Source organism: Lontra canadensis, unplaced genomic scaffold (genome assembly GCF_010015895.1).
Source record: "Lontra canadensis isolate GAN:19392208 unplaced genomic scaffold, GSC_riverotter_1.0 scaffold1, whole genome shotgun sequence".
Classification (NCBI taxonomy): domain Eukaryota; kingdom Metazoa; phylum Chordata; class Mammalia; order Carnivora; family Mustelidae; genus Lontra; species Lontra canadensis.
In genome coordinates this window covers 125,341,227-125,366,478 of record NW_022630995.1, presented here as the reverse complement: position 1 = coordinate 125,366,478, position 25,252 = coordinate 125,341,227, and the positions used below count along the sequence as shown (strand labels likewise).

Below are 25,252 nucleotides of genomic sequence, written 5' to 3'. Positions count from 1 at the left end.
TAACAGACACAGATACTGATGTGGTGGGATGTCCAAAGGCATAATAAACTCAAGAGATTTTTCTGAATGTGGCAGGAAATTGGAGCTAATCTGCTGATTAGGACACAGTATCAAAGGACAGCAGCTGTTTTAGTTCAGTTGGGAGGGTTTTGAACATTTGGAAATCTTTCTCGTAGACATAGACGTAGACATAGACATAGGGACAAAAGTATCTTGAGCTTATCTATTTGGAAATAAAGGAAACTAATGCATTTAATAGTGGCAGGAACCCACTGTAAAGTCTGGGCCATTCAATTTTAGCTATAGGGATTGAGGCTAGATTTCAGGCCCCAGCTCATAGCCACTCTTTCATAGCCTTCCTACCTTACTTAGAAATCAGAGTGACCAAGACATGGGTATGTTTGAGACTTGGAAATAGAGGGTGCATTAGTGAAAGAGTGAACCAGCTGTATGAAGCTAAGTGACTCCTGGAGAGCACATGAAAGAGTCTAAAATTGAGAGTAGAACCCGAATCTTTTAAATCCAAGTCCAATCATTTTTCTACGGTAACTTGTGTTATTCAAGCTGTTCCTTTTATTTTTGTTAACAACACTCTGAAGCATGTTTCATTATTTCTTCCTAGCACTCCGCATTAGGTAGTGTGGCTTTTGTGTACTTCCAGGACTAGAGACAATACTATTCCCATGAGAGTTTCGTGAGCCCCAGTTTCCTGAGTTTTTGCCACTTCTTGTCCATTAATACTCATTCTCACATCTCTTTGTGGATTGAAAGTAGAATATATGACAGATTCTTTCTTTAAAGTAGCTAAACTAAGGGAATTTTATGTGTAGAAAAATTGACTGAAGGCATCACTTACTGAGTTGATATTGGGGGGTCTTCTTAAGTCTTTAAATTTTCTCTTGGAATTAGGAGTGCCTGAGAATATGGTTCATCTATTCAATACATTCATATTATTATGAATACTGTTTTATTTATCCTTTGAAAGAAGTTAACTTTAAATGCAATATGAGGAGTAATGAGTCTAGAGTCAATTTTTTTTTAATAAGTAAGTCACACATTGAAAAGCAAAAATGAAGACTCTGCTAGCCCAGATTTATGCATAGAATATTCCTATTAATCAGTGTAATGTATAGACAGATACTTTTAAAATTTTCTTTTGTGAAAAGGATTAGTCACTAAAGAGATCCATGGTTTTCACGGTTTCATCTCATACATTCTGGTACAGCTAAATTAGTTGAAGGGTCATAGAATTTATAAATCATGGATTATTAATATTTCATAGAGCAAAAATGCTCACTTAATTAATACCATAGCCACTAAATTATATAGTACATGTCTTCAGGGAGCTCAGAGCATCTTATCAGCATTAATTAATTCCACACCAACTCAGAGTCATTAAGCACGTCCAGCTCTGTGCCCTTTGGTCTTTCTGCAGCATCAGAGCACTTGGGTCCCTTGCATTCTTGCCCCCTGAATGCCATCCTTAGCTCACTCCACTGAAATTTGGAAAAGGCATTTAGGAGGACTGAAACTTCCAGCAAACTGTATTCTTTGAACAAGGTTATATTCTTGGTTTAGTTGTTAAGGAGCAACTACATTTGCATGAAATTTACTATGCAACCCCAGTATTTTTACTGTGCTTTCATCAGTATTTCAATGAAAGCTGGATGGGGTCAATTGGAGATTCAGCAAAACACTCCTTATGAAACTTGAACCTTGATAAATTTCTTCAGATAACGTACATGGTAGGCAGCTTGTTTTTACTTTCTAAATGAAAAGCAAGAAGCACAAAGCACTCTCTTAAGGTAGTTCAACAAGGACCCTTCCAAATTGGCCCCAGGTGTTCCAGAGGTGGGTCACAGTGGAATGCCTGCTTCTAAAACGTGAGTTTTGTTAAATTTATTCGAAAACACTTCAGTATTCCAATTTAGTAAAATGCTCCCAGATTCTCAGAATTCCTAAAGTATAATCTGAATCAGAAGTAATTCTTTATTTAATTGAGCATTATGGAATGATTCCTTTCTCTTCTTACCACCTACATTTCGGATTATTTTACATTAAATTCAGTCATGCATTTGTCAGCATTTTGCTTCTCATATTTTCTTGCATAAAAACCCCACGTTGACGCTTATGAGGATACTATTCTACTTGACAGATTGAAGTGGTTTCTATGGGTGAAATGGAGCTTAAGATTGAGGAACGTATTTTTGCCAGGCTAACAGAACATTTTTTAATTCCACGCCTCTCTTTGCCTACAGATACTGACTTTAAGTAAGATGTTAGTATGTCAGGTTCTCAAGGAAAGTTCAACATAGAAAATTCAGTTCCCTTGAAACATTCTTCTAGTATATTATTATTAAGAGAAGTGTCAGCTTGACAGTGACAAAAATATTTTCATTCTCCAGGTACTATTTGATAGCGTGATTTATGCCAGATTAATGAAAGGCAAAGCAATTGGGTAAGGCATAATATTTCTAAGCAATTACTAAGAATGAAATATCATTTTATCTTCTCAGGTTTCCCGAATCTGCAGTTTCTGTTTTGAAGAGCCAGCACTTACGGCAGAAACTCCTTCAGTCCCTGTTTCTTGATAAAGTTTATTGGGAAAGTCAAGGAGGCAGACAAGGAATTGAAAAGCTTATTGATGTCGTAGAGCAGAGAGCCAAAATCCTTCTTACCTACATCAATGCACATGGGGCCAGAGTATTACCTATGAATGAATAAAAGGATCTTCTGGTTAGATTACTAGATAAAGTTATGCAATTTTTTTGTTTTTGTTTTTAAATAGGTACACAAGCCTCAAGTCTTTTTAGGAATGAGGCAGTGTAGATGAATATATAAAGTAAATAAATTTAACCAAGTGTTTATGATGGGTCTGAGCACAATAAGCAGGCTTAAAACCTTTTAAGAAACATATTGCTCAAAAAACGTTTGTTCACATTTTTCTCTAACATCATGTCACGTGAGTCTCTACATCTGATTTTACAGGATGGTTGCAGTTATTATTCCAGCTAGCTTTGTTAAAACATTTGTCATGCCGTTTAAAAGAACAGTGTAAGACAGAGGTACTGATCCTTCAACAAAGCATGTTTTATGCCACATTGACTGGTCTGCCCAAGTACTGATGGGAAGGGCTCTTAACACTCTTCAGTCTGATTGTTGAAACAGAGCTGTCCCAGTATGACCCAGAGGCAGGTCCGCATTGGAAAACTGAAGCATGTGATTTGCAAAAACATCAGGGTGTACTATAATTCTGCACAGAAATGGTGGGTTATTTGCAAAAGCACCACTATATATTCTGCTGTATCTATAAACGATTGGCCATCCCTGTGAATCTGAGAAGCAAGAATCATAGTTTCCTTTTTTTTTTCTTTTAAAGAAATTTATTTTCTCTTCAGTATTGAAACTATCCAAATCTGACAATTTATGCATTAGGTAGTTTTGTTTTCTCAGTTTTGGTCCAGCTTATTTCTAGTGGCTTAGACCTTGAATAATTTTAAGTTATGTTACCTATTTGAAATTATATTTACAGAGTGCCTTTTTTAAATAGATGCTCTTTTAACAAATTTTGTCATTTTTACAAATGATATATTCTAGTTTTTGTATATTTTCTTAATAATAGTGGTGTTCTTCAGATTTAAATGATATTGCCCAGATACGGACAATAGAACCAGGTATGGAGTGCATTTAAATATATTGTTTAGCTTATTCTAATAGGAGAAACATGAACAAAATAAATTAAAACCTGACTCTCCTCAGTGAAAGCACATGACTAGAATCAAAATAGTGAATTTGGACAATGTTGAACTTCAAATAATTTTCCCCAAACACCCTCTACCAACTTCTTAATTAGGCATAAGACATGGACATACAGTATTCACATGTTGGGTCTTTGTGTCCTGGGAAGATATGCCTGTCATCACATATGATAAATATTCATACAGAGGTTTTAAATCTCAAACAAGTCATCATCCTTGCCCCCCACCTCACCCACTCTTTATGTAAAAACTGTTATACTGACTTCTTTTTTCCCTGAAAGTTGAAAAATAGAATTTAAGAATATTGTAATGCTTTCTAGTCTCTGTTTTCTAAGTTCTGTATGTTATTGCTAAAACATTGCATTTTCTATGTTCTAATCAAGGTCATTTAACACCACTGTAAAGTAGAACTATTTAAGACGTTACAATAAAGACTAGTCTTTTTTTTAAATATATACCTATAGATTCTAATTTATGCAAATATATAGGGGCAAAATGTCAAAACAACACATGGTAACTAGAAGAGAAGATGGCCAACGAGAGAGGGATCATTTGACCATCTAATCATAACTTTCCTAGACTCATATTTAAGTACTACATTGTAGCATCCATATTTGCTGTGCTGACCATTGGAGAAGTGGTCTTCAGACCATCCTACTCTTTCATTATCCCTCTGAGGTCCTTTCTCTGGTTCCATACATTCTGTGCACTCTTTGGTTTGCCCAAGTCTCTTTGACTTGCTGTCTTTGGGTTTTTTAAGATCCCCCTTTTCTCTCATTAATCAGCATTTTAATAAAAAATTGGCCTACCAAAACCTTGGAGACCAAGGTTTTATTTTGAGCCACTGACTCGGAAGAACTCTGTCAGGTTGCCTTATACCTTGTCTTATCGAGATGGCATATTTGCATTTTAATAAGCTTTTTATGGAATCGGTCATCTTTATCCAAATTTGTGAAATTAGTGGTGAGAATCCAGTCTCTCTAGAAATTAGCTGTCATGTTGTGTACCAAGCTACACAGCCTTTGGGCGGCTTGGTTCTCCCTAATGTGGGTCTGGCTTTGCTTATTTGCCTCCAGTGATTCTGACATGCTTAATATTAAATGAAAGGTCCTGGAACACATGTTTATTTTAGTCACCTTTGCTTTTTAACAATGTGTTTTGTTTTATAATCAGTGAATAATTCATGCCGTATTATTGTTGAATAATGAATAGCTACAGGGCCAGGCTTTTAATTCTAAGTAATGCTTTTCTTTTCTCTTACTGAAACAATGACAGTACTCTGTGCCTTTCTAGTGCACTCAGATTATGCTGTGGTTTCATTCACATAAGCATATTATGTGGTTTATTTATAACTTGATAAATTTGAAATAGAACAATTTACCTTGGCAGAAGTACAAAAGTTTATTCTTGTGTGACTTATTTTCTTTAAGCTGACAATATGAAAATAAATACATATCTTAAAAATCTGTAATAAAAATATTAGAAATTAAAGATGCGTGTTTTTTATTTTTTAGATTTTTTTTTTTTTTGTACATGCATTACTTTTCGGAAGTTCAGTACAGAAGACTGTCTGCTACCACTGTCCATGATAAAAGAGACAATTAAACAGTTAAGAGTTTTATTGGATTGTGTTTGTATATACATATATTTTGATATTGATACTAGTGGTGGTATGCTTTCCCTGGTGTACATAGAGCATTGTCTTAGGTGGTATGCAAATTAGTTAACAGATATCACAAACTGTAAGGGACTATTTAATTTTTGTTTTTCTTTGTTGGAGGTGAGTTTTAGAATTATATAGTTAAGGTTATCTTTATAAAATTCATATTTATTAAGTTTATTAGGCACTCTGGGGAATTTATCAAAATATAAAATGCTTTAGACTTAAAACATTTATAATCTCTGAACTTGTATAATAACATGTTTATTCCATTGTACTTTTAAATATATATTACATTATATCTAATGAATAAAATAACCTAGATGTAGATTTATCTACACAGTATCATAGGAAATTCTAATGTTTATCTCAGCACAGAACAAAGGAAGGCACTCTTAGGGCACCAGTCTGAAAATATGATATGGAAATTGTACATGGGTCAAAGAAAGAGGATAAAGACTGTTCTCTAAAAACCGGTATCATCAAGAATTAAGAACTTTCCTTCATAGAAGATAATTTAATTTATTGGAAAAGTTATCTGACACTTGGAAACAGCCAGAAGAGATTTTTTGAGTGTTCTTTCAGTGCAATGCTGGCCTTGCTTTTGTATTGAATGGTCTACTTAACAATGTTGTAGGGCAGAGGTTAATGTGTAGATTTTTATCCCATAGAGATGCAAATAAGTTCTGCCTGGTGGAAAAGACAACGCTAATGGTTTTACAGTTTATTATCTGTTGGACATTAACCAGTTTTATATCTAGTCTAACAATCTTATCCTGACATTGCCTGTAAATACTTAGCTTTTGAAGTACTCTTTGAAATGATTTTACCATCCTAGTGGTTCCCTTGCTAATGAATTATTTAAATAAAATCTTTGACATATGTTCATTTCACATTTGCATAGGAAATGGGGTTTTATCTTTTTTGAAAATTTTGCTTTTATAAACTTTTGACTACAGAGTCATATTTTATTTGCTTGAGAGTCATGTTGTTTAATTTTTGAAAAATTTACTTTAGCAATCTTTCAAAACACAGTTATTAAAGAACTGAATGGTACCATGTGATTAACATTTGGAGCTTATTTTCATTTAACTTTTAAATTTTTTAATGGTTATCAGTTGATTATCTAGTTCAAAAGTCTGACTCAGAAGGGCTTGCTGGCAGACTGTTTTGCAACCTATAAAAATGCCCATGGTAAGTGAATGAAGTCACAGAGAACTTTTCTTACAACAGCACTGCATATGATTAAATTAGTTCAACTTTTTTTTTTTTATCCTAGAAAGTTACCTTTTTACCATGATTCCTAAGTACATTTAGTTTCTTGATAAAAATGTGCACAATCACACATTAAGAAATCTCTATGTATCTTCTTTCTAAAAAAGTAATCTGTATTTCCTAGCAGTACTTGTCAAGATTTCTAAAGCTTTTGAGACAAAGAGCTAAAAAATAAAACCTCCCTTGTCAGTGGCTTTAATCACATGCTGCAGCATAGCTCGCTGTGCCATATTTCAAAAAGGCAAACTGGGCTGCAGAGAGTGGGACCAGTCACTAAATGAGACTGAAACAGCTGTGATTTTGCAAGATGTGCCAACATTTTCTTTAGCTCCAGGACACCAGACATTATTTGGCTCATAAAGTACCCTATGTTATTGGCTCAACTTCTGTTTAGGAGAACAAGAGATCTTGTTCTGTATCCTTGTTTGAGGCCCTCAGGGGTATTGAAATGGAGGTCAACATTTATTTTTTTTACCTCTTAGTAACTTAAAAAAATCAACTGTGATTCGGATACCCTTTCTAACTTTGTGAGAATTAAAATTTGCAAGATTCAGGTCTTTCTTAAGAGAATGAGGAAATAATTTACAGCCTCTCTTAAGAGTCAGCCTTCCAAATTTAATCAGGTAACAAGTGAGAGTTATAATATAGGACTTGTGTTTTGGTGACTCTTAGGACAAAGATATTTGCTACTGATATTGTGTCATTCATTTCCTTTGTCTTACGGTTGGTTGCAAGTAGAGATAGCATGTTGTGTTAAAAGAGGAGTGACATGGCAGCCTCTGGAGTAGCAAATTCCTAATTAAAGACACGAATTCTTAATTAAGTCTTGGCTTTAGCCTGGGCTACCTACTAGATAGATGTCAGTAGTAACATGCCTTCAAGTTGTGGCAACCAAAAATGTCTCCTGATAACTGCAAAATGTCTTCTTAGGTGGCAAAGTCATTCCCTGGTTGAGACCCATTAGTTCTTCATGTTTTAGTACATTCATTGATAGAAGTCTTCCATTAAAAAGTAAACCTTTTATTTTATTTTACTTTTTTTGGTCCTTTCACATTCAGCTATAAAGGAAAGTCCTTGTATAGACTATATTGCCACACTGTATGACATCACTCAGAGCTCTCTGAGGTCTGATGGTTTGGAGAAAGAGATCAATAAAAGAAGCCACATGATAGGAGGAAGAGACATATTAAGCTTTGCAATAAAAATTTTAGAAAAGTGAAGCATAAATCTAAGAGCCTATGACAAATTAAATATCAGGGTAAAAATTTTGGGATAGATGCTGGTTGAAGTAAAAGTGCTTGAAAATCTGTGCTCTTCCTCTGTCCCAGTGCCCAGTATCTATAGTCTTTGAGAAGATGCCTGGAATATAAAGAAATTGTACTCTTTCCAGGGACCTTATAGCCCTGTGGGAGCCTCCTCTGACAGAGGGTCATAAGAAGTGGAGGGTGTTACCTTACCAGCAGGAGGGGAAGAAGAGTAGCAAATTGCATTAGAGGGGACTTGGTCCTCTGTGATACAGTTAGCAGCCAACTGGCAGTGAAGAAGGGTAAATAGAAGAAAAGAATGGAATATCAACGGGGTAGGCTATGTGATGCTGTAATAACAAAATGCCATCAAATCTCAGTGGCTTAAAGCGATAAAGGTTGGTTTCTCACAGCATCGGTCCACCACAGCTTGGCAGGAGAGCTTTGCTTCCCATAAACACCTAGAGAACCAACCTGTTGAGGCAGCCTGGATGTTTCTATTTCTGTACCTGAGGGAAAGAATATTCTGAAGGGCTTTGCACTTTGCACTTTTGTCCAGGACAAAAACAGCGAATTTGAACTGTTTGTTAAGTAATGCTGGTAACTACAGCAGATGGTGACAACTGCAGTAGTGGCTCTGAGTATATTTGAGGCCAAACACGACCTAAATGTATTACTGTCTATCAACTAACCCTCTCCTTCGGGAATATCCTTGTGCTCCTGACACCACCTCAACTGACCTCTGCCTGGGCTTCCAGGCCATAGTTGATAGGTTCAGGGGTGTACATGTGACTTAACCCTGGGCCAATCACATCTCTTTATTCAGCTCTGTTTCCTGTCATAATTGGTTGGTTCAAACTGAACACCTGACCTAAGTAGGTCACTCAGAAAACTTGCCTCAGAATTTTAGAACGGATAAACAGAAAAAGAAACCAAGACCCAAGACTAAAGCAATAATGGGTAATGTTCTGCAGATCTTAGTCAGACGTTTCCTCTATGTGAGTGCAGAAAATTTAACGTAGATGGAATGAAACCCTGAGAGGTGTTGGCAGTTGAGATGGGGAAGTGTGGTATCTTGACTCCTTGGTGTTAGCTGTTCTGGAGGTCTGTTCCAATTTCTGGTTTCCTCAGAGTCCTTTCTTAATTCACCTTTTTGCTTCAATTTAATCTAGGTTGATAGCTTTTCTGATAATTGCAACCAATGGCAAATCTATAATTAGTTTCTAAGGTAATTGTGTCTTTTTCTAATTTATCAATTTTAGAAAGTGTGTCATGAGTTCTTCCTATGACAGGTAAAGATGTTCATGCTCTTAAATTTCTCCTCCGTTTCCGCTTCTTTCCTTCACAAACCAACTTCTAACATATTTATCATCGTGCTTATACGTTCATCTTCTTAATATTTACTTTCTGGTTTCCACTTTGTTATAGGAACATTAATTTTATATTTGAATGGTTTTTCTGCCCACCATCAATTACAGCTGCTCCATTCCCGAGGTTTTTGTTTGTTTTCCTCATTCATCTCTTTGCTGACTGGCTTCATCAAATGATTTTTTTTACAGACTGACCCATGAGTTCCATATTCAGTGAGCTTTGCTCATTTGTGAAAACATTCTGTTTGTTTAAGTATGTAACAGCCTGGTGTTATAAAACTTGGGTTCCACACTTAAAAAAAAAAATTTTTTTTTTTTTTTTCAAAACAAAATGCCCTTGGAAGTCTGTAGACATTTTAACATTTGGCATTGAACATGGTAGATAATATTTCAGAGGCCAGACTGTGTTTTTGTTTTGTTTGGCTTTTTTTTCTTTTTTTCCTGACTTGTAGGTGATTTGCTTTTCTGATTTTGATGCATGTTGAATTCTTTTTTTTTAATCTTTTAATTTTAATACATTCTCAGGATGTGTCTTAAAGTTGGTCATTCTGCATCATATTTTCCTGGAACACAACATAGAATCAACATATTTATATTTTCTTTCATTTCAGGAAGAATTTTATAGTATATATTTGAATATTTTTTTGATTCTATTCTATTTGTTCTGTCCTCAGGTAAAGAGAGATTTATTATGTGTGTATGGAATCAGCCACTGAATCAACTGGTTTTTCCCTATTTGCTTACTTCTCTGTATTTTTTTTTCACAAAATATACTATTTTATCAAGGATTACCTTTATGTCCCTGACTTTATTTCAGCCACATCTATTCTGCTTCTTCCTGCTTCCTATTAGTCTTAATTTCTCCTAATGATTTTATTATCTTCAAATTTCTTTTTAGAGAGCTCAGCTTTTATCTTTGGTGGCTTTATTAACTCTTGATTGACCTTTATTTTTCATTCTTTTTATATGAAATAGTTTTTCAAAGAGGTTTTCAAAATATTCTTTGGGACTGCTGGGGATAGTTTTCGGAACTATTAAAATTAAAATTAAATTGGGGTGCTTGGGTGGCTTAGTTGGCTAAGCATCTGCCTTCAGCTCAGGTCATGAACCCAGAGTCCTGGGATCCAGTCCTGCATTGCTCCCTGCTCAGCGGGGAGTCTGCTTCTCCTTCTGACTCTCCCTACCTCATGCTCTGTTTCACTCTCTCCCTCAAATGAATAAATAGAATCTTAAAAAAAATTAAATTAAATTAAATTAAAATTTCAGTCACACTCAGTATTTCAAATGCTCAGGAGCCATGTATGCTTCATGGATATTGCATTATCTATTAGCACAGATATAGAACATTTCCGTCATTGCTGATATTATTGTAGAACACAGGTCTCTGTATTTTCTTGTGTGGTGGGGTTTATATTTTCTGTTCTCAGCAGCAATTGCTGGTTTCCTCCATTCTTCTCTTTTACCTTATCTGCCAGACAGTATACCTAGTTTAGGGTTTAGGTTTCCATCTTAGTTATTTTGGGTTGCCATAACAAATGCCACAGACTAGATGGCTTTAACAACAGGAACTATTTTTCACAGTACTGGAGAGTGGAATTCAAGATCTAGATGCCAGCAGGGCCAGTGTTTGGAAAAAGCTCTCTCTTTAGGTTGTAGATGGCCACCTTTTTATTGTGTCTTCGCATGGCCTTTACTTGGTGTATGGAGGTAGAGAGAGAGGGGAGTAAGCTCTCAGGTGTCTCTCTTTATAGGTATAATAATCCCATCATGAAGTCTCTACTTTCATGACCTCATCTAAACCTCCTAAATTCTCCATTTCCAAATATCATGACATTGAGGATAGGCCTTCAACATATGAATTTTGGAGTGACACAATTCAATCCATAGTACTAGCCATCACAAATTCATGTCCTTCTCACATACTAAATAACATTAATTCCATGCAAACAATCTAAAATGTCTTAATTTGTTCCATCATCAACTCTAAATTCTAAAGTCCAAAGTCTCATCTCAATATCATCTAAATTACATATGGCGCATGGGGGAGACTTGAGCTATGATTCTTCCCGAAGCAAAATTCTTCTCTAGTTATGAGCATGTAAAACCAGACAAGTTATATACTTCCAAAATACAGTGGTGGGACAAGCTTGGGAGAAATATTCTCATTCCAAAAGGAATAAATAGGAAAAGAAAAGGTTGATGGTCCCATGTAAGTCCAAACATAGGCAAATTTTGGCCTTTAAGTGTCAAGAATCATCCCCTCTGGCTCGATGTCCTATCTCCCAGGCCCACTGGGGTGGCAGCATCTTAAAGCAAGATAAAGCTGCAAGGCTTTATCTTGCTCCTTTAGTTTGCCATTGCCCCATGACTCTCTGCAAGGGACCTGCCCACAGGGCTTGGGAGGGCAGCCTTACCCAGAGGCACCTGGTGGCAGCATTCTGGCCCACGGAAACCAGCAGAAGCCAGTTCTGTCCCAGGGTCTGTGGTGAAAATAACAGCTCTGATGATCTCTGAATCACCTTCTGCGACATTCTTCCCTTTTCTTTCTGAGGAATAGTGTACATTCACAGCCCAATAGCTTTCCAGTCTCATCGTGTTGATTATGCAGTTATGGAAGCTGAGGTGTCTCAAGATTTGTCGTCAGCCAGCTTGACAGTCTTGCCTCTTCTAAGAGTCCTGCTTTCTCTTGTTCCTTTTTGTCCAATCCTGCAGTGTTTTTGCTGGCATTATTTTCATTTTCTCTTAATTATGTCTTTTAGAACCCTATTACTTATTTTCAAAGAAATCTACACAGGTTTTCTGGTTTTGGTGATAGTTATCTTATGGCTTTATACTAGATATATCATTCCTTCCTAAAAATAAGGGCTTCCTAAGAATAATCTTAAGCCATTTTTCCCTTGCCATATTTCACTGAGAGGCCATTATAAGTTCTTGAGTTAGGGAGCCATGTTTTAGAGTGGATTGGAGCATGTGTTGGGGGAGAGGGTAGGGAAGCTGCAGAGAAGTAATTTAAGAAGTTCTTGAAATTACTTAGGCATAAGATAATCAAGGTATGAAGTAGGATAGGTCTAATTTTGAAGTATTTTTCATACATAATTGTGGACCATTATATATCTTAAGATTCAAAGGGAATTAACTAACAATTCTGAGAAAAATACCCTTGTTATTGGAGATGACTTGAAAGGATATTCTAGAATACTATGTAAAACAGGCTGCTTAGGGCTTTAGATTTATTTTCTTCTGCTATGGTCATCATACCAGTATTACCTAAAGATGCTTGTCTAAACCAGACAAGGTGACAGAGTTTGTATCATTGAAAATTTCAGAAGGACAAATATATGCATCACACACATATGACCACATGGACCATATACATGAAACAATAAATCTAGATAAGGAGCTAGATTGTTTCCTTTTATTTTTTCATAATGAAAATGCTGATTTCTCTTCTCAGTGGAGTATAAAACAAGATACTTGCTATTATTAGGATTGAGGCTCTGCACTCAGGTTGGGATGCCCTAAACCATGAGATTAAATTTATATCTCAGGATGTTCTGGCCCAGTTAACTCTCAGCTGCTGATGATTGCAGAGTTTATTTGCTAATTTGATTTCTCTGAGGATTTATTTATTTATTCATGTAACAAATATTTGTCAAGTGCCAGCTAGGTGCCAGTCCCTGCTTTAGGTCTTGAAATGTAGCAGAGAAAAATAAGTGAGCACATGCATCTTTAGCAACTTCCTATCTTCAAATCTTTGAAAGTTAAGCTGCAAAGTTAATATAACAAAAATCAGAGGCATTGACCAAATTTTTCTCAGACATAAGAATAATTGATTTTATAGTGTTCCCTTAACATTCCCTTTCTGTTCTTCAAATGTTCCTATTAGAAACAGAAACAGTATTTTTCATATATATTTGTGTACATAATCAGAATCTCTTGAGTAGTATCTCAACCCTTCACAATATCTCCAGCCAATGCATTTTATTTTCAAGAATAGCATGTATTGTGCAACATACATTCTGTTCTTTTCCCATTTTGTCTTGGTAGGAAGAACTACCCATATAAATCATGGCAAAGACTACAGAAAGAAATAGTTTGGATTTTTGCCAATCTTGGTAGTATACTTTCAAATCAAGGAAGTGTTTCTGCAATCAATATTTAAATAGCATATTTGGCAAGACGTTCTGCTCTGAAAGAAATGGATGACATTTTTTGAAGTTTAAGAGTAATGGGAAGACAGCAAAGTTCAAGAAGGCATCCTCTATAAGTCTGCTTTCCTTTGTTGTAACATAATCCCCTCAAGGGCCTTCAGTATCTCAGATCCCTCTCTTTACTTTTCTTTGTCTTCTTTTCTTTTCTTTTTTTTTCTTTTCTTTTCTTTTCTTTTCTTTTTTCCTTACATTTTACATTTCTTTACATTTTTAAGTGTACTGCAGAATTATTACTTCTATTTTTTCTTTTCTAGAAACCTTTTCAATGTAATTTCTGACCATTGGGATAACTTTTCTGCAATACACAACCAGATCATTTTTGCAGTCTCCAGCAATTCTTTCTTCTTTTCTTTAGTGCTGATTTCTCCCCTCTTTTTCTAGGATACAGAGATGCAGACTTCAGAATTTTTTCCTATTCTCAAGCTTTCATCACATCCTCTTAGGATCTATCTACTCTCACCATATTTTTGCTCCCCCAAAATTCATAGCCTTATTTCTGTTGCTTAGACAAATGGCAGCTAAATTTGCCTGAATACCTTACAAACCTCTTGCTTTTCTTATCTTTTAACACTTAAAAATGGCTTATATAAGTATTGGACACCATTTAAATCAACCAAAAGAGTGTGCGATAAAGCGAGAGGCAAATAAGGGATAGTATAGATAAAGTTGAAGATCTTGTTGTTATTTAGGCTCATTTGGTACACATTTTTCATTTGTATTTTGAAAATGATTGCATATGAGTTCCAGAGAGTTGTGGTATGGAACGGTATGGAGGTTCTCCTTATTTAATAGCAACTACCCATATCAGGTTCCTACTGTGAAGTTGGCACGGTGTGATGCACTTCAAAAATACTATTCATCCAAGTTAGTCCTCATGACACTATCTGACAATGAGAAAATGGAAGAATGGAGAAGTTAATAACTTTTCCAGGAACAAAGAGCTAGGAAGTGACCAAACTGAGATTCATATCCAAATCTACTTGACTCCACAACTTATGCTTATGACAATTAGGCCACACCCCCTTCCCAATTCCACACAGTGTTCTCTCCACTCTTCAAAGTGACTTAGCTCCCAGAGAGAATTTTATTTCTTATGCACACTGAGATAAATTGCAGGAACTATGGCCAATGTTTAAGTGGAAAAATGGACTAATAGACATCTGATAGAGATAAGAAGCAGAAGCCACTCAAGTTTGCCATATCTCTCACATGTGTGGTTCTACTTAAGTATGTAACATGGTGATCTTTAATGTTTCCCACTATCAGTAATTAATATTTCAAAGTGTTATATTGGGCCATGTGTTTTGGCTTTATGATTCATAGGAGACAAAGAGAATTTCAACTCTCAATTGCAATCTGAACTCATTTGTCATAATGTTGAATTACACAGAACTTGGGCACATGTAAAACAAATACCTCTTTCTGTTCCAAGCCTTGATGAGCATTTTTCTTGATGCATTTGGATTCCTCGGGTAAGAAAATCACAATGTAAAGCCATTCTTTACATTTGATGTTGAATTTGAACAAAGAGCTGTGAGACTGCTGTGGTGTGAAAGCCAGTAAAGTTCACAGAACAAAGGAGGGCAAAGCCCCCTTAAAATCACAGCATTCCACTTCATTTTACTTTGTGTTGTTATGTTGAAAATTGAATTTGCTAGTTTGCAAGTAGATATAATAGCTAGTAGAGCTTTGGTCAATGGATTAGTTAGTGTGTTTTAAAGCAAGAGATTGAAAAAATAAAGAACACATTTAAACTCATATAAAATCAGCTCTGTGCTGGGAAAGAATTCTTACGTTCACTTAGAGTCATATGAAAAAAGCTGATTTTCATGACCAAACAGTGGTACTTTACACAATTTTATACTGCTGTGATTGAAACACTCTTTTGCATTCTTCTCTCCAGTTGTGTGAGTGACAACACTCTTAAAAAAGGTAATAAGTCACCAATATATGCTCAACAATTAAATATCTATTTGGTTGTCTTATATAAGCCTTTGGACGTTTGTATTGAGGATTGTGGAAGACTGAGAGGCAAAAATATACACATCTCCTTTTATAAACAGGCAGGCACAGTTATTCAAGAACACTGGGATTCTCTATGCAGCTGTCTCATCATGAGCATGAAGCAGCATTAAAGTTGATAGCCAGTGGGATATCTGAGACCATGACATACAAAATACTATGAAATTCATGGCTTCAGTACATTTTTGGGGGGATGGTCATGAGGTGTTTTTTAAGATTGTCATATTCTGGGGCGCCTGGGTGGCTCAGTGGGTTAAAGCCTCTGCCTTCAACTCAGGTCACGATTCCAGGGTCCTGGGATCAAGCCCCGCATCGGGCTCTCTGCTCAGCAGGGAGCCTGCTTCCTCTTCTCTCTCTGCTTGCCTCTCTGCCTACCTGTGATCTCTGTCTGTCAGATAAATAAATAAAATCTTAAAAAAAAAAGAATGATGTCTTAATCATCAAAAAAAAAAAAAGAAAAAAGAATGTCATATTCTTTCTTATGAAATCAAGATAGTCTCTCAAAACAATTTTGCTGCCATAATGTAGAAATGAGGGAGAGAAGCCATTCCCAAATATCTAGTTACTAAACCCATTTTGTGAAATACTATTGTTGGAAAACAAAGCTCTATAAATTGTATCTATCAACACATACATTTTATGGTAATTGATTTACTTTTATTCATGCATTTCTCTATGTCATTCTAAAAAGACTTGGAGCACTTTGTTTCCAGGTAGAAATAGCAAAACACTCAAAACTATACACATATAAATGATGAACACTGAAAACCTGAATTTTGGAAAATAGAAAAGAAAGAGACTGGGAAATAAAGTGATTTTTTTTTTCAGCATAACAGTATTCCTTGTTTTTGCACCACACCCAGTGCTCCATGCAATCCGTGCCCTCTCTAATACCCACCAGCTGGTTCCCCCAACCTCCCACCCCCCACCGCTTCAAACCCCTCAGATTGTTTTTCAGAGTCCATAGTCTCTCATGGTTCACCTCCCCTTCCAATTTCCCCCAACTCCCTTCTCCTCTCTAACTCCCCTTGTACTCCATGTTATTTGTTATGCTCCACAAGTAAGTGAAACCATATGATAATTGACTCTCTCTGCTTGACTTATTTCACTCAGCATAGTCCCGTCCATGTTGCTACAAAGTTGGGTATTCATCCTTTCTGATGGAGGCATAATACTCCATAGTGTATATGGACCACATCTTCCTTATCCATTCATCCATTGAAGGGCATCTTGGTTCTTTCCACAGTTTGGTGACTGTGGCCATTGCTGCTATAAACATTGGGGTACAGATGGCCCTTCTTTTCACTACTTCTGTATCTTTGGGGTAAATACCCAGTAGTGCAATTGCAGGGTCATAGGGAAGCTCTATTTTTTTTTTTTTTTTTTGGAAGCTCTATTTTTAATTTCTTGAGGAATCTCCACATTGTTCTCCAAAGTGGCTGCACCAACTTGCATTCCCACCAACAGTGTAAGAGGTTTCCCCTTTCTCCACATCCCCTCCAGCACATGTTGTTTCCTGTCATGTTACCTGATTTCAAGCTTTACTACAAAGCTGTGATCACCAAGACAGCATGGTACTGGCATAAGAACAGACACATAGACCAGTGGAACAGAGTAGAGAGCCCAGATATGGACCCTCAACTCTACGGTCAAATAATCTTCGACAAAACAGGAAAAAATATAGTGGAAAAAAGACAGTCTCTTCAATAAATGGTGCTGGGAAAACTGGACAGCTATATGTAGAAGAATGAAACTCGACCATTCTCTTACATTGTACACAAAGATAAACTCAAAATGGATAAAAGACCTCAACGTGAGACAGGAATCCATCAGAATCCTAGAGGAGGACATAGGCAGTAACCTCTTCAATAACAGCCACAGCAACTTCTTTCAAGAGATGTCTCCAAAGGCAAAGGAAACAAAAGCGAAAATGAACTTTTGGACTTCATCAAAATCAAAAGCTTCTGCACAGCAAAGGAAACAGTCAACAAAACATAGAGGCAACCTACGGAATGGAAGAAGATATTTGCAAATGACAGTACAGACAAAAGGTTGATATCCAGGATCTATAAAGAACTCTTCAAACTCAACACACACAAAACAGATAATCATATCAAAAAATGGGCAGAAGATATGAACAGACACTTCTCCAATGAAGACATACAAATGGCTATCAGACACATGAAAAAATGTTCATCATCACTAGCCACCAGGGAGATTCAAATTAAAACCACATTGAGATATCACCTTACACCAGTTATAAAGTGATTATTTTGAAGATGTCAGTATTGGATATAGGATTTCATGAAACAGGAAAAATCTGATCAAGTTCTTTAGGGACCAGGACAATCAAAATTTTAGGGGTTTATGAATATATAGGAAAGAAATATCTTTAATGTCAAAACCATGTAAAAGTTTCATTAGTTACAGCACTAGCTTTGAAGATTAGAACCGAAGTATAATATGTAAAATATTTTACATTATATAATAACTATAAATACTAATTTAACTCATTTTGTTAGAAATATTGTTATACATATATTATGTATATATTATATACATATATGCATCTATTTAATACACATATATGCCCATAAAATATATATCTTATATACATATATGTACCTATATATATGCATAAGCATGTATATTGTATGCATATATGTATCTGTATTATATAATGCAGTAACTATTTAGCAGCTGAATATAGTTTACTTCATAGTATGTATTCAGTCATACACCTAAATCTCAATGTCCTTATAAATTCAAGATTCACAGAATCTCTTCAACTGGAGTTAGCCTAGTGATAATTCCTGTTAAATTTCTGATACACATTAACTAATTATTTCAACAAATATTTCTTGAATGCCTGTCATATTCCAACCTAATAAAAAGTGGTAAACTGAGCAGACATGGTTCTTGATTATTTGAAACTTACATTTAGGGGAGAATATGAACAATAACTTTAAAACTTGCATAAATGCGAGAAATAACAGGGAAGATGGGTTGCAGATTGGGGAACAAGTTAAGGCCTTCAGGAGGAGGGGTGATTAAACTGAGATCTGAATGGAGATTGAGTAGCAGTTACCCTGAAAAGTGGAGAAAGAACATTCTAGGCAGAAAGAGGAGCATGGAGAGTCATGGAGGTAGAAAAAGGTTCATCTTCCAGGAAATAAAAGAAAGCTGAGTTTTCTAAAGCATGATAAATGAAGGAGCAGCACAAAAGGTGGTTAATGAGATCAGCAGAGCCCAGATCATGAACACCTTACTTGAAGGCCCGGCTGAGGATTTTGATTTGTGCTAGAAGTACAATGAGATTACCCTGATATCTGTGTAGAAAAGAACTAGAGATTGAGAAGTTTGCAAGGGAGACAGTTTAAAGACCGTTTTGTGGCTCTTGTGAGATACGGCAGACTGTAATGAGGATAGAGTGTAATGAGGATGGTGTAGATGAAAATCTCTTGGCATCAGATTATTTGGGAGGACAAAATCGACCGGATTGGCAGTAAAGGTTTCAAGAATGACCACCAGCTTTCTAACCTGAGTAGTTAGGTTCATTATGGTACCCTTAACTGAAATAGAAAAGATCAGTGAGAAATAAATTTATGAATAAAAGTAAAAAAAAATTGTTTGACACATGTCAATATACATTCAAGTGGAGATGTTGAAAATAGATGAGACGTATGGACTAGGCAAGGTCTCTCAACATTGGCCCTAATGACATTTTGGGGCAAGATAAGGACCTGGGTATTATAGGATATTTAACAGCATCTCTGGCCTCTACCCACTAGATGCCAACAGCACTGTCCTCTTGTTATGGCAATCGTGAACATCTCCAGGCATTGCCAAATGTCCTTGGGGGGTAAAACCACCGCTAACTCAGAATGACTATCTTTGAAATATACTTTGGGAATTGATGGAATATAGATGAAATTCAAAATCCATGAAAGAAGAAGAAATCACCCAGTTTAGGAGTTTAGGTTTCAGCAAAATGGTGTATCAAGTATATGCAGAAACTCTCCCACTCTGTTTGGAATGTTTGACAAAGTACAAAATATCACAAATTTAACACTGAAAACATAGAAAGAAAGAAAAGACCTAGGCAATAGAATAATAATAATAATCAAGGATAAAACTTTAAATAAACATGGAGCTGATGCTGCTGTAGCTTTGATACTGGAGTTGGAGGGGTTCCTCACTACTCATAAAAATAGCACAGGACTGGATTTTCAGTTGCTATATATGGACTGTGCAAGGCAAAGAGTCAGAACTCTTTATGAAAAATACTCTTTCATAAAGTCTGAACCATAGAAATGAAAGGTGGACATAAATATCTGCCCCATGACCCAGCAGTTGACGAGGAAACTCATATTTGTTTAGTGTCTGGGAACTAGGCTACTCCAAGCAATCAGAAGCCTGAGGCTATGTCCCATTTTGGTTTGGAGTTTAACTTCACAGTATCTGAGAAGGCCAGAATCACCCAGCTGAGAAATTAATATAAAAGTTGGTCCTTACAATACCCAAGGGATAAATAGAAGAGTGATGCAAAACTTCCTCTGAGGATTATTCCCATAACCAGTCAGCAAACAGACTCCAGCAAAAACTAAATCCCTCTCAAAGAAGTGCAGAATTAAAATTAAACTATAAAGAACTCATTGATGATGAAACAAAGTTGACAGACACAATACATAGGAGCATTATTGCTCTAATCATATGAAACAATGAATAACATAAAGCTGACTATAATCAGTAATGTGGAAGATAATTAAAAATATTAAAACAGGGGCACCTGGGCGGCTCAGTGGGTTAAAGCCTCTGCCTTCGGCTCAGGTCATGATCCCCGGGTCCCGGGATCGAGCCCCACATTGGACTCTCTGCTCAGTGGGGAGCCTGCTTTCCCCATTCTCTCTGCCTGCCTCTCTGACTACTTGTGATCTCTCTTTCTGTCAAATAAATAAAAAAAACTTTTAAAAAAATTAAAACAAATACAGAACAAGAATGAGAAACCAGGACAAAAAAAAAAAAAAAAAAAAAGCCAAGATGGAATTCTTGAAACAACAACTATAAAAAGGGAAATTACAAATGCAGTGGAAGTTAAATAGTAGGTTCTTTCTTTACAAAACTTAAGATATGTAAGGTAGAGCTGAGGAAATATCACAGATTATAATAGTTGGTGACAATCGAAGGCCTTAAAGATAACTTCTTTATGGAAGATAGAATGAATTGGACAAACACATATCTATTAGGAGTTCCAAAAGGCTAGGATTGGAAAGAGAGAAAAGTGGCAATAATCAAAAAGACAATGCCTATGAATTTCCAAAATTAATCAGACATAAATGCTCAAATTGAAGGGAAAAAACCCATAAAAATAATGAATTCATATGAAATATTTTAAAAAGAGTGATCATCTAAGTAAAGGGAACAGAGACAGATGAGAAGAGAATCTCTGACAAGTTCCTGAGGAACCTCAAAAGTTAAAGAAGGCAAATCAAGTTTAAGAGAATGTTTTGGAGGTTAAATAAATTTGAATAAGTGTTTTCCTATGTAGTTTTGTTACTCACTACATACAAGTGAAAAGAGAAAAAAATTAGCATACCTGTATATCACTCTTTTCCTCCTGGGCACATGGACTATTTATCTAACAGAAGAACTAAAGCTATTCTGCTTCTTCATTTATTAGTTTGATCTTGCGACTCTCTGCCTGCTTTAACACACACCAAACAAAGAGCCTCAACCTCAACCCCAAACTTTCACTTGGTGTATTAAGAAATGCAAATAGTCTTAAATTTTAACTTCCCCTTTTTTTAAATTAAAGTGGTGAGGAATCAACTCTGTTACATGAATAAAATAACTGTTTGGTTTTATTATGATAATCAAAGATAGCCTTTAGATTTATTTATGATTTTTATTTGATACGTTCTTTATATCTTACTACATTTGGTAAATATCGCCTGGGTAGTTGCAATGGGTATATTCTCTGAATCTTAGAAAATTTTGTATATATGTTAATGTTATCTTTACAATTAAAAAAATACCAAATGACTTCCTATCATAGACTGATAATATTTAGGTAGAAATTTCCTTTTTAATATTATTGTTGAGTTTTTCTTTAGTCTCACATAGACTTTATTTTAAGTACTTTTTCTGCGCCCTGTATTTGTAACATAAATATGTTATTTTTATATTCACTATATTCTTATTTTTGTTTCTGTATTATTTGAATTATGATGTATGTCTACAAGTAACAACTCACTAAATCTGGTTTTACACTTTAATTTTGCTTTTAAGCAAGTCAATTTTAATCATTTTATTTTATTGTCAAGATCATTATTCTTGATATAACTTTGATTTTGTAACTTAGTTTACATATTTCTGTTTTGTCATGTGTCAAGGAAACTTGCTTTATTTACCTATATTAGTAACTAGAATTTGTAGCTGTCTGATGTTTTTATGTAATATAATAATAGCTCAGGTTTATCTGGCACTTTCTATGTGACAAATGTTTTGTGAAGATTTTCTCTTTTAAGTCTCCTAACAATCTGTGAGGGATGTACTATCATTATTTCTGACATACAGGTGAGAAGCCTGAGCCTGAGAGAAATTGGAAACTCACCCAAGATCATAACACATAAGGAGTGGAGTTGAATTTAAACCAAGTGTTGCACTCTAGAACTAGTGCTCTTAACTGCTAGGCTGGGTTTCCCCATATATTAAATTGGCTAATTTTCTCGTTATTATCATATTTTACCAATGAAGTAAACAGTACCCAAAGCATGAAAGTTTGTTGCACACAGCTGGTGAGCAGTAAACTGGGCATTCTAATCCCAGAGTCTGGCTGGGAAGATTATAGGCTCTATGGTTCCTTGGGAAATGACTGGGAAATCAGATGTTTTAATTGTTTAGTAATTTTGCAAGAGACAGCAAGTGCAGTAGATAAGAATCCAATACTGGGGTTAGACAAAGCCTGACACTGAATTCCAGCTGGGCTACTTTCTTGCCCTGTGTCCTTGGACAAATTGCCAAGCTCTACTGAAGCCCAGGTTCTTCATCTGTGAGGTAAGACTGGAAATTGTGGTGCCTGCCTGATAGAGGTGTCATTGAGGATTAAATAAGATCCTGCATTTGGTATGCCTACTAGTGCTGTGCCTGCTGTAGAGTAAGTTGTTCTAGAATAAATGTTATGTTTTAACATTTTAAGCCATTTAACTAATAGGAGGAATGGATGCTGTTTGCAAAAGATTAGAGGACTTTGGAAGCAAATGGAAAATATTTTTATATTCAAATACCTGAAGAGTCTTCATGTGGAAGAGTAAAAATAATTATTCAGGCCTTTCCTCAAAAACAAAGACTGAACCTGTGGTTGGAAGTGAAAGGGAGCCTGATTGTGTTCCAATTTAAGAAATTTCCTCACAATCAAAGCTATTCCTAAATTCTCTGCTTCTGAAGAAGTTGAGTAGAGGTTAGTGAATCCCTTCTTGGGTGGGGTGGGTCTGACTCTAGTTTTTAGAACAGCGATTCATAAACTACAGGTACATGCTTTGTCAGGCAGTCATCTGGAAGGAGAAATTGAGACAATTGGGGAGGAAGAAAGAAACAATTTATATATAGAGAGATCAGGACCACTATAGGGCACTAAATCCTAGTCTTTCATGAGAAAATAGTGCGGTGTTGTTGCAAAATCATTTATTAATTAAAATAATTTACTGAGATCATAATTTATAAATAACAATTTACAAATCCCTGCCCTCCTAGAGCTAACATTCTAGAGGAAGAGGCAGATGATAAAAGAATTAATGATGTGGAATGTTGAAGGGTTGTAAGTAGGATGGAAAAAAACAACTAGAATTGCTTAAAGGAGACCAGGGTTGCCAAGGTGAGGGTTGTAATTTTAAAATGAGTGATTTAGAAGACCTCCATAAGCAGGCGACATTTAGGAAATGTTTGAAAGCATGGAGGGACGGAGTTACATGTTTTGGGAGACGAACAATGCAAACTGAGAGAACATTCACTCAAAGGTACCAAAGTAATAACTGTCTCATGTGTTCTGGGAAGAACAAGAAGGCCAGCATGACTGGAGCAAAGGGAGCCATGAGAAGACTTGCAAGGGTTAGTATGAAAGAAGTAACAAAGGGTTGAACCATGGAAGGACTTGTATACCATTGTATGTATATACTTTGACTTTTATACACATTGAAGGATTTCAAGGGTGATAACTTTCCTTTTAATAGGCTCTGTTGATGTGTGAAGACTATAGTACAGGGGTGAGAGTAGAAGCACAGAGGCCAATTAGGAGGTGATTGTTGTGATCTGGGTGAGCCATGATGATGGCTTGGACCATGGTGTGAGCAGTGACTGTGAAGGAAGGTGATCAGAGGCTGAATGCATTTTGAAGGTGGAACTAGCAGATTGCTTGTGGGGATGAGACATATAGAAGCATCAGTGAGGACCAAGATGAAGAAGACTGCAGGCTGGACAGGTTTTAAGGTGCAGAGAGGTTCACATTTGGAAATTTTAAGATTGAGGGGTTTATTAGGCATGGAGGAGCCTGAAAGGGAATGACCAGCAAGAGAGATGGAAAACCAAACTGTTTTAGTGTCCTGGAACCAAGACACTAAAAACAAAACATAGCAAAGAGAAAGGCATGAGAAACTTGAGTCTGAAGACTGAGAATTGACAGGTCATTAGTGACCTTAAAAACAGTTTCATTGGAATAGTGGTGGTGAAAGTACAAGTGGAGTGGTTTTTTTTTTTTTTTTTAAAGATTTTATTTATTTATTTGAAACAGAGAGAGAGAGATCACAAGTATGCAGAGAGGCAGGCATAGAGAAAGAGGAGAAAGCAGGCTCCCCGCTGAGCAGAGAGCCCGATGCGGGCCTCGATCCCAGGACCCTGAGATCATGACCTGAGCCGAAGGCAGAGGCTTAACCCACTGAGCCACCCAGGCGCCCAAGTGGAGTGGTTTTTAAAAAAATGTAGGGAAAGAAATTGGAGATGGCAAGCATATACTGAAACACAGTCTAAGAAAAAAAAAGATAAACTTGAAATTCACATTACCTGGGAAATCTAATTTTCTTAAAGCATTCTTTGGATTTTTCTTTTTCTTTTTTTAAATTTTTTTCTCCTTTAAAGATTTTATTTATTTATTTGACAGACAGAGATCACAAGTAGGCAGAGAGGCAGACAGAGAGAGTGAGAGGGGGAAGCAGACTCCCGGCTGAGCAGAGAGCCCAATGTGGGGCTCGATCCCAGGACCCTGGGATCATGACCTGAGCCGAAGGCAGAGGCTTTTACCCACTAAGCCACCCAGGCGCCCCATTCTTTGGATTTTTCAATACTCCATGAGTTTTTTTCCTTATTGTCTCTCAACCCAGCCCTAGGGAACAATCTTTACATGACAAGAAAGAATAATTAATACTCAAAGACTTTATTGCATGTAATATGACCTAACCAATAGGATATTAAGTCAAGCTTGGCTTGAACTCCTCTCTTAACATACTTTATGGAATGATCCATTAGAGAAGTTATACATTTTCAGATAGCTATCATCATGGTATAGACTTTTGATATGAACACTCATATTTAACAACTCAAATATAAACAAATTGATTTATAATTTTCCTTATGAGACTTCCTGGCCTAATGTTTGATTCTAAAGTTTTTTCTTTTCTTTTTTTTTTTTTTTTCAATCTTCCACAAAACCTAACATGCTGAT

The 25,252-nt window shown here is 36.0% G+C and overlaps 1 protein-coding gene across 4 annotated transcripts in view; it reads left to right on the top strand.

Moving 5' to 3' along the window:
* The window catches only part of GASK1B (golgi associated kinase 1B), a 45,739-nt gene extending 41,536 nt beyond the window's left edge, over nucleotides 1-4,203 (top strand). For all 4 annotated transcript variants that reach the window (XM_032863084.1, XM_032863066.1, XM_032863080.1 and 1 more), the window contains exon 5: nucleotides 2,517-4,203. In XM_032863084.1, coding sequence (XP_032718975.1) covers nucleotides 2,517-2,724 — 208 coding nt within the window. In that variant the 3' untranslated portion in view covers nucleotides 2,725-4,203. The remainder of the gene's footprint in view (nucleotides 1-2,516) is intronic.
* The last annotated feature ends 21,049 nt before the right edge of the window (nucleotides 4,204-25,252 follow it).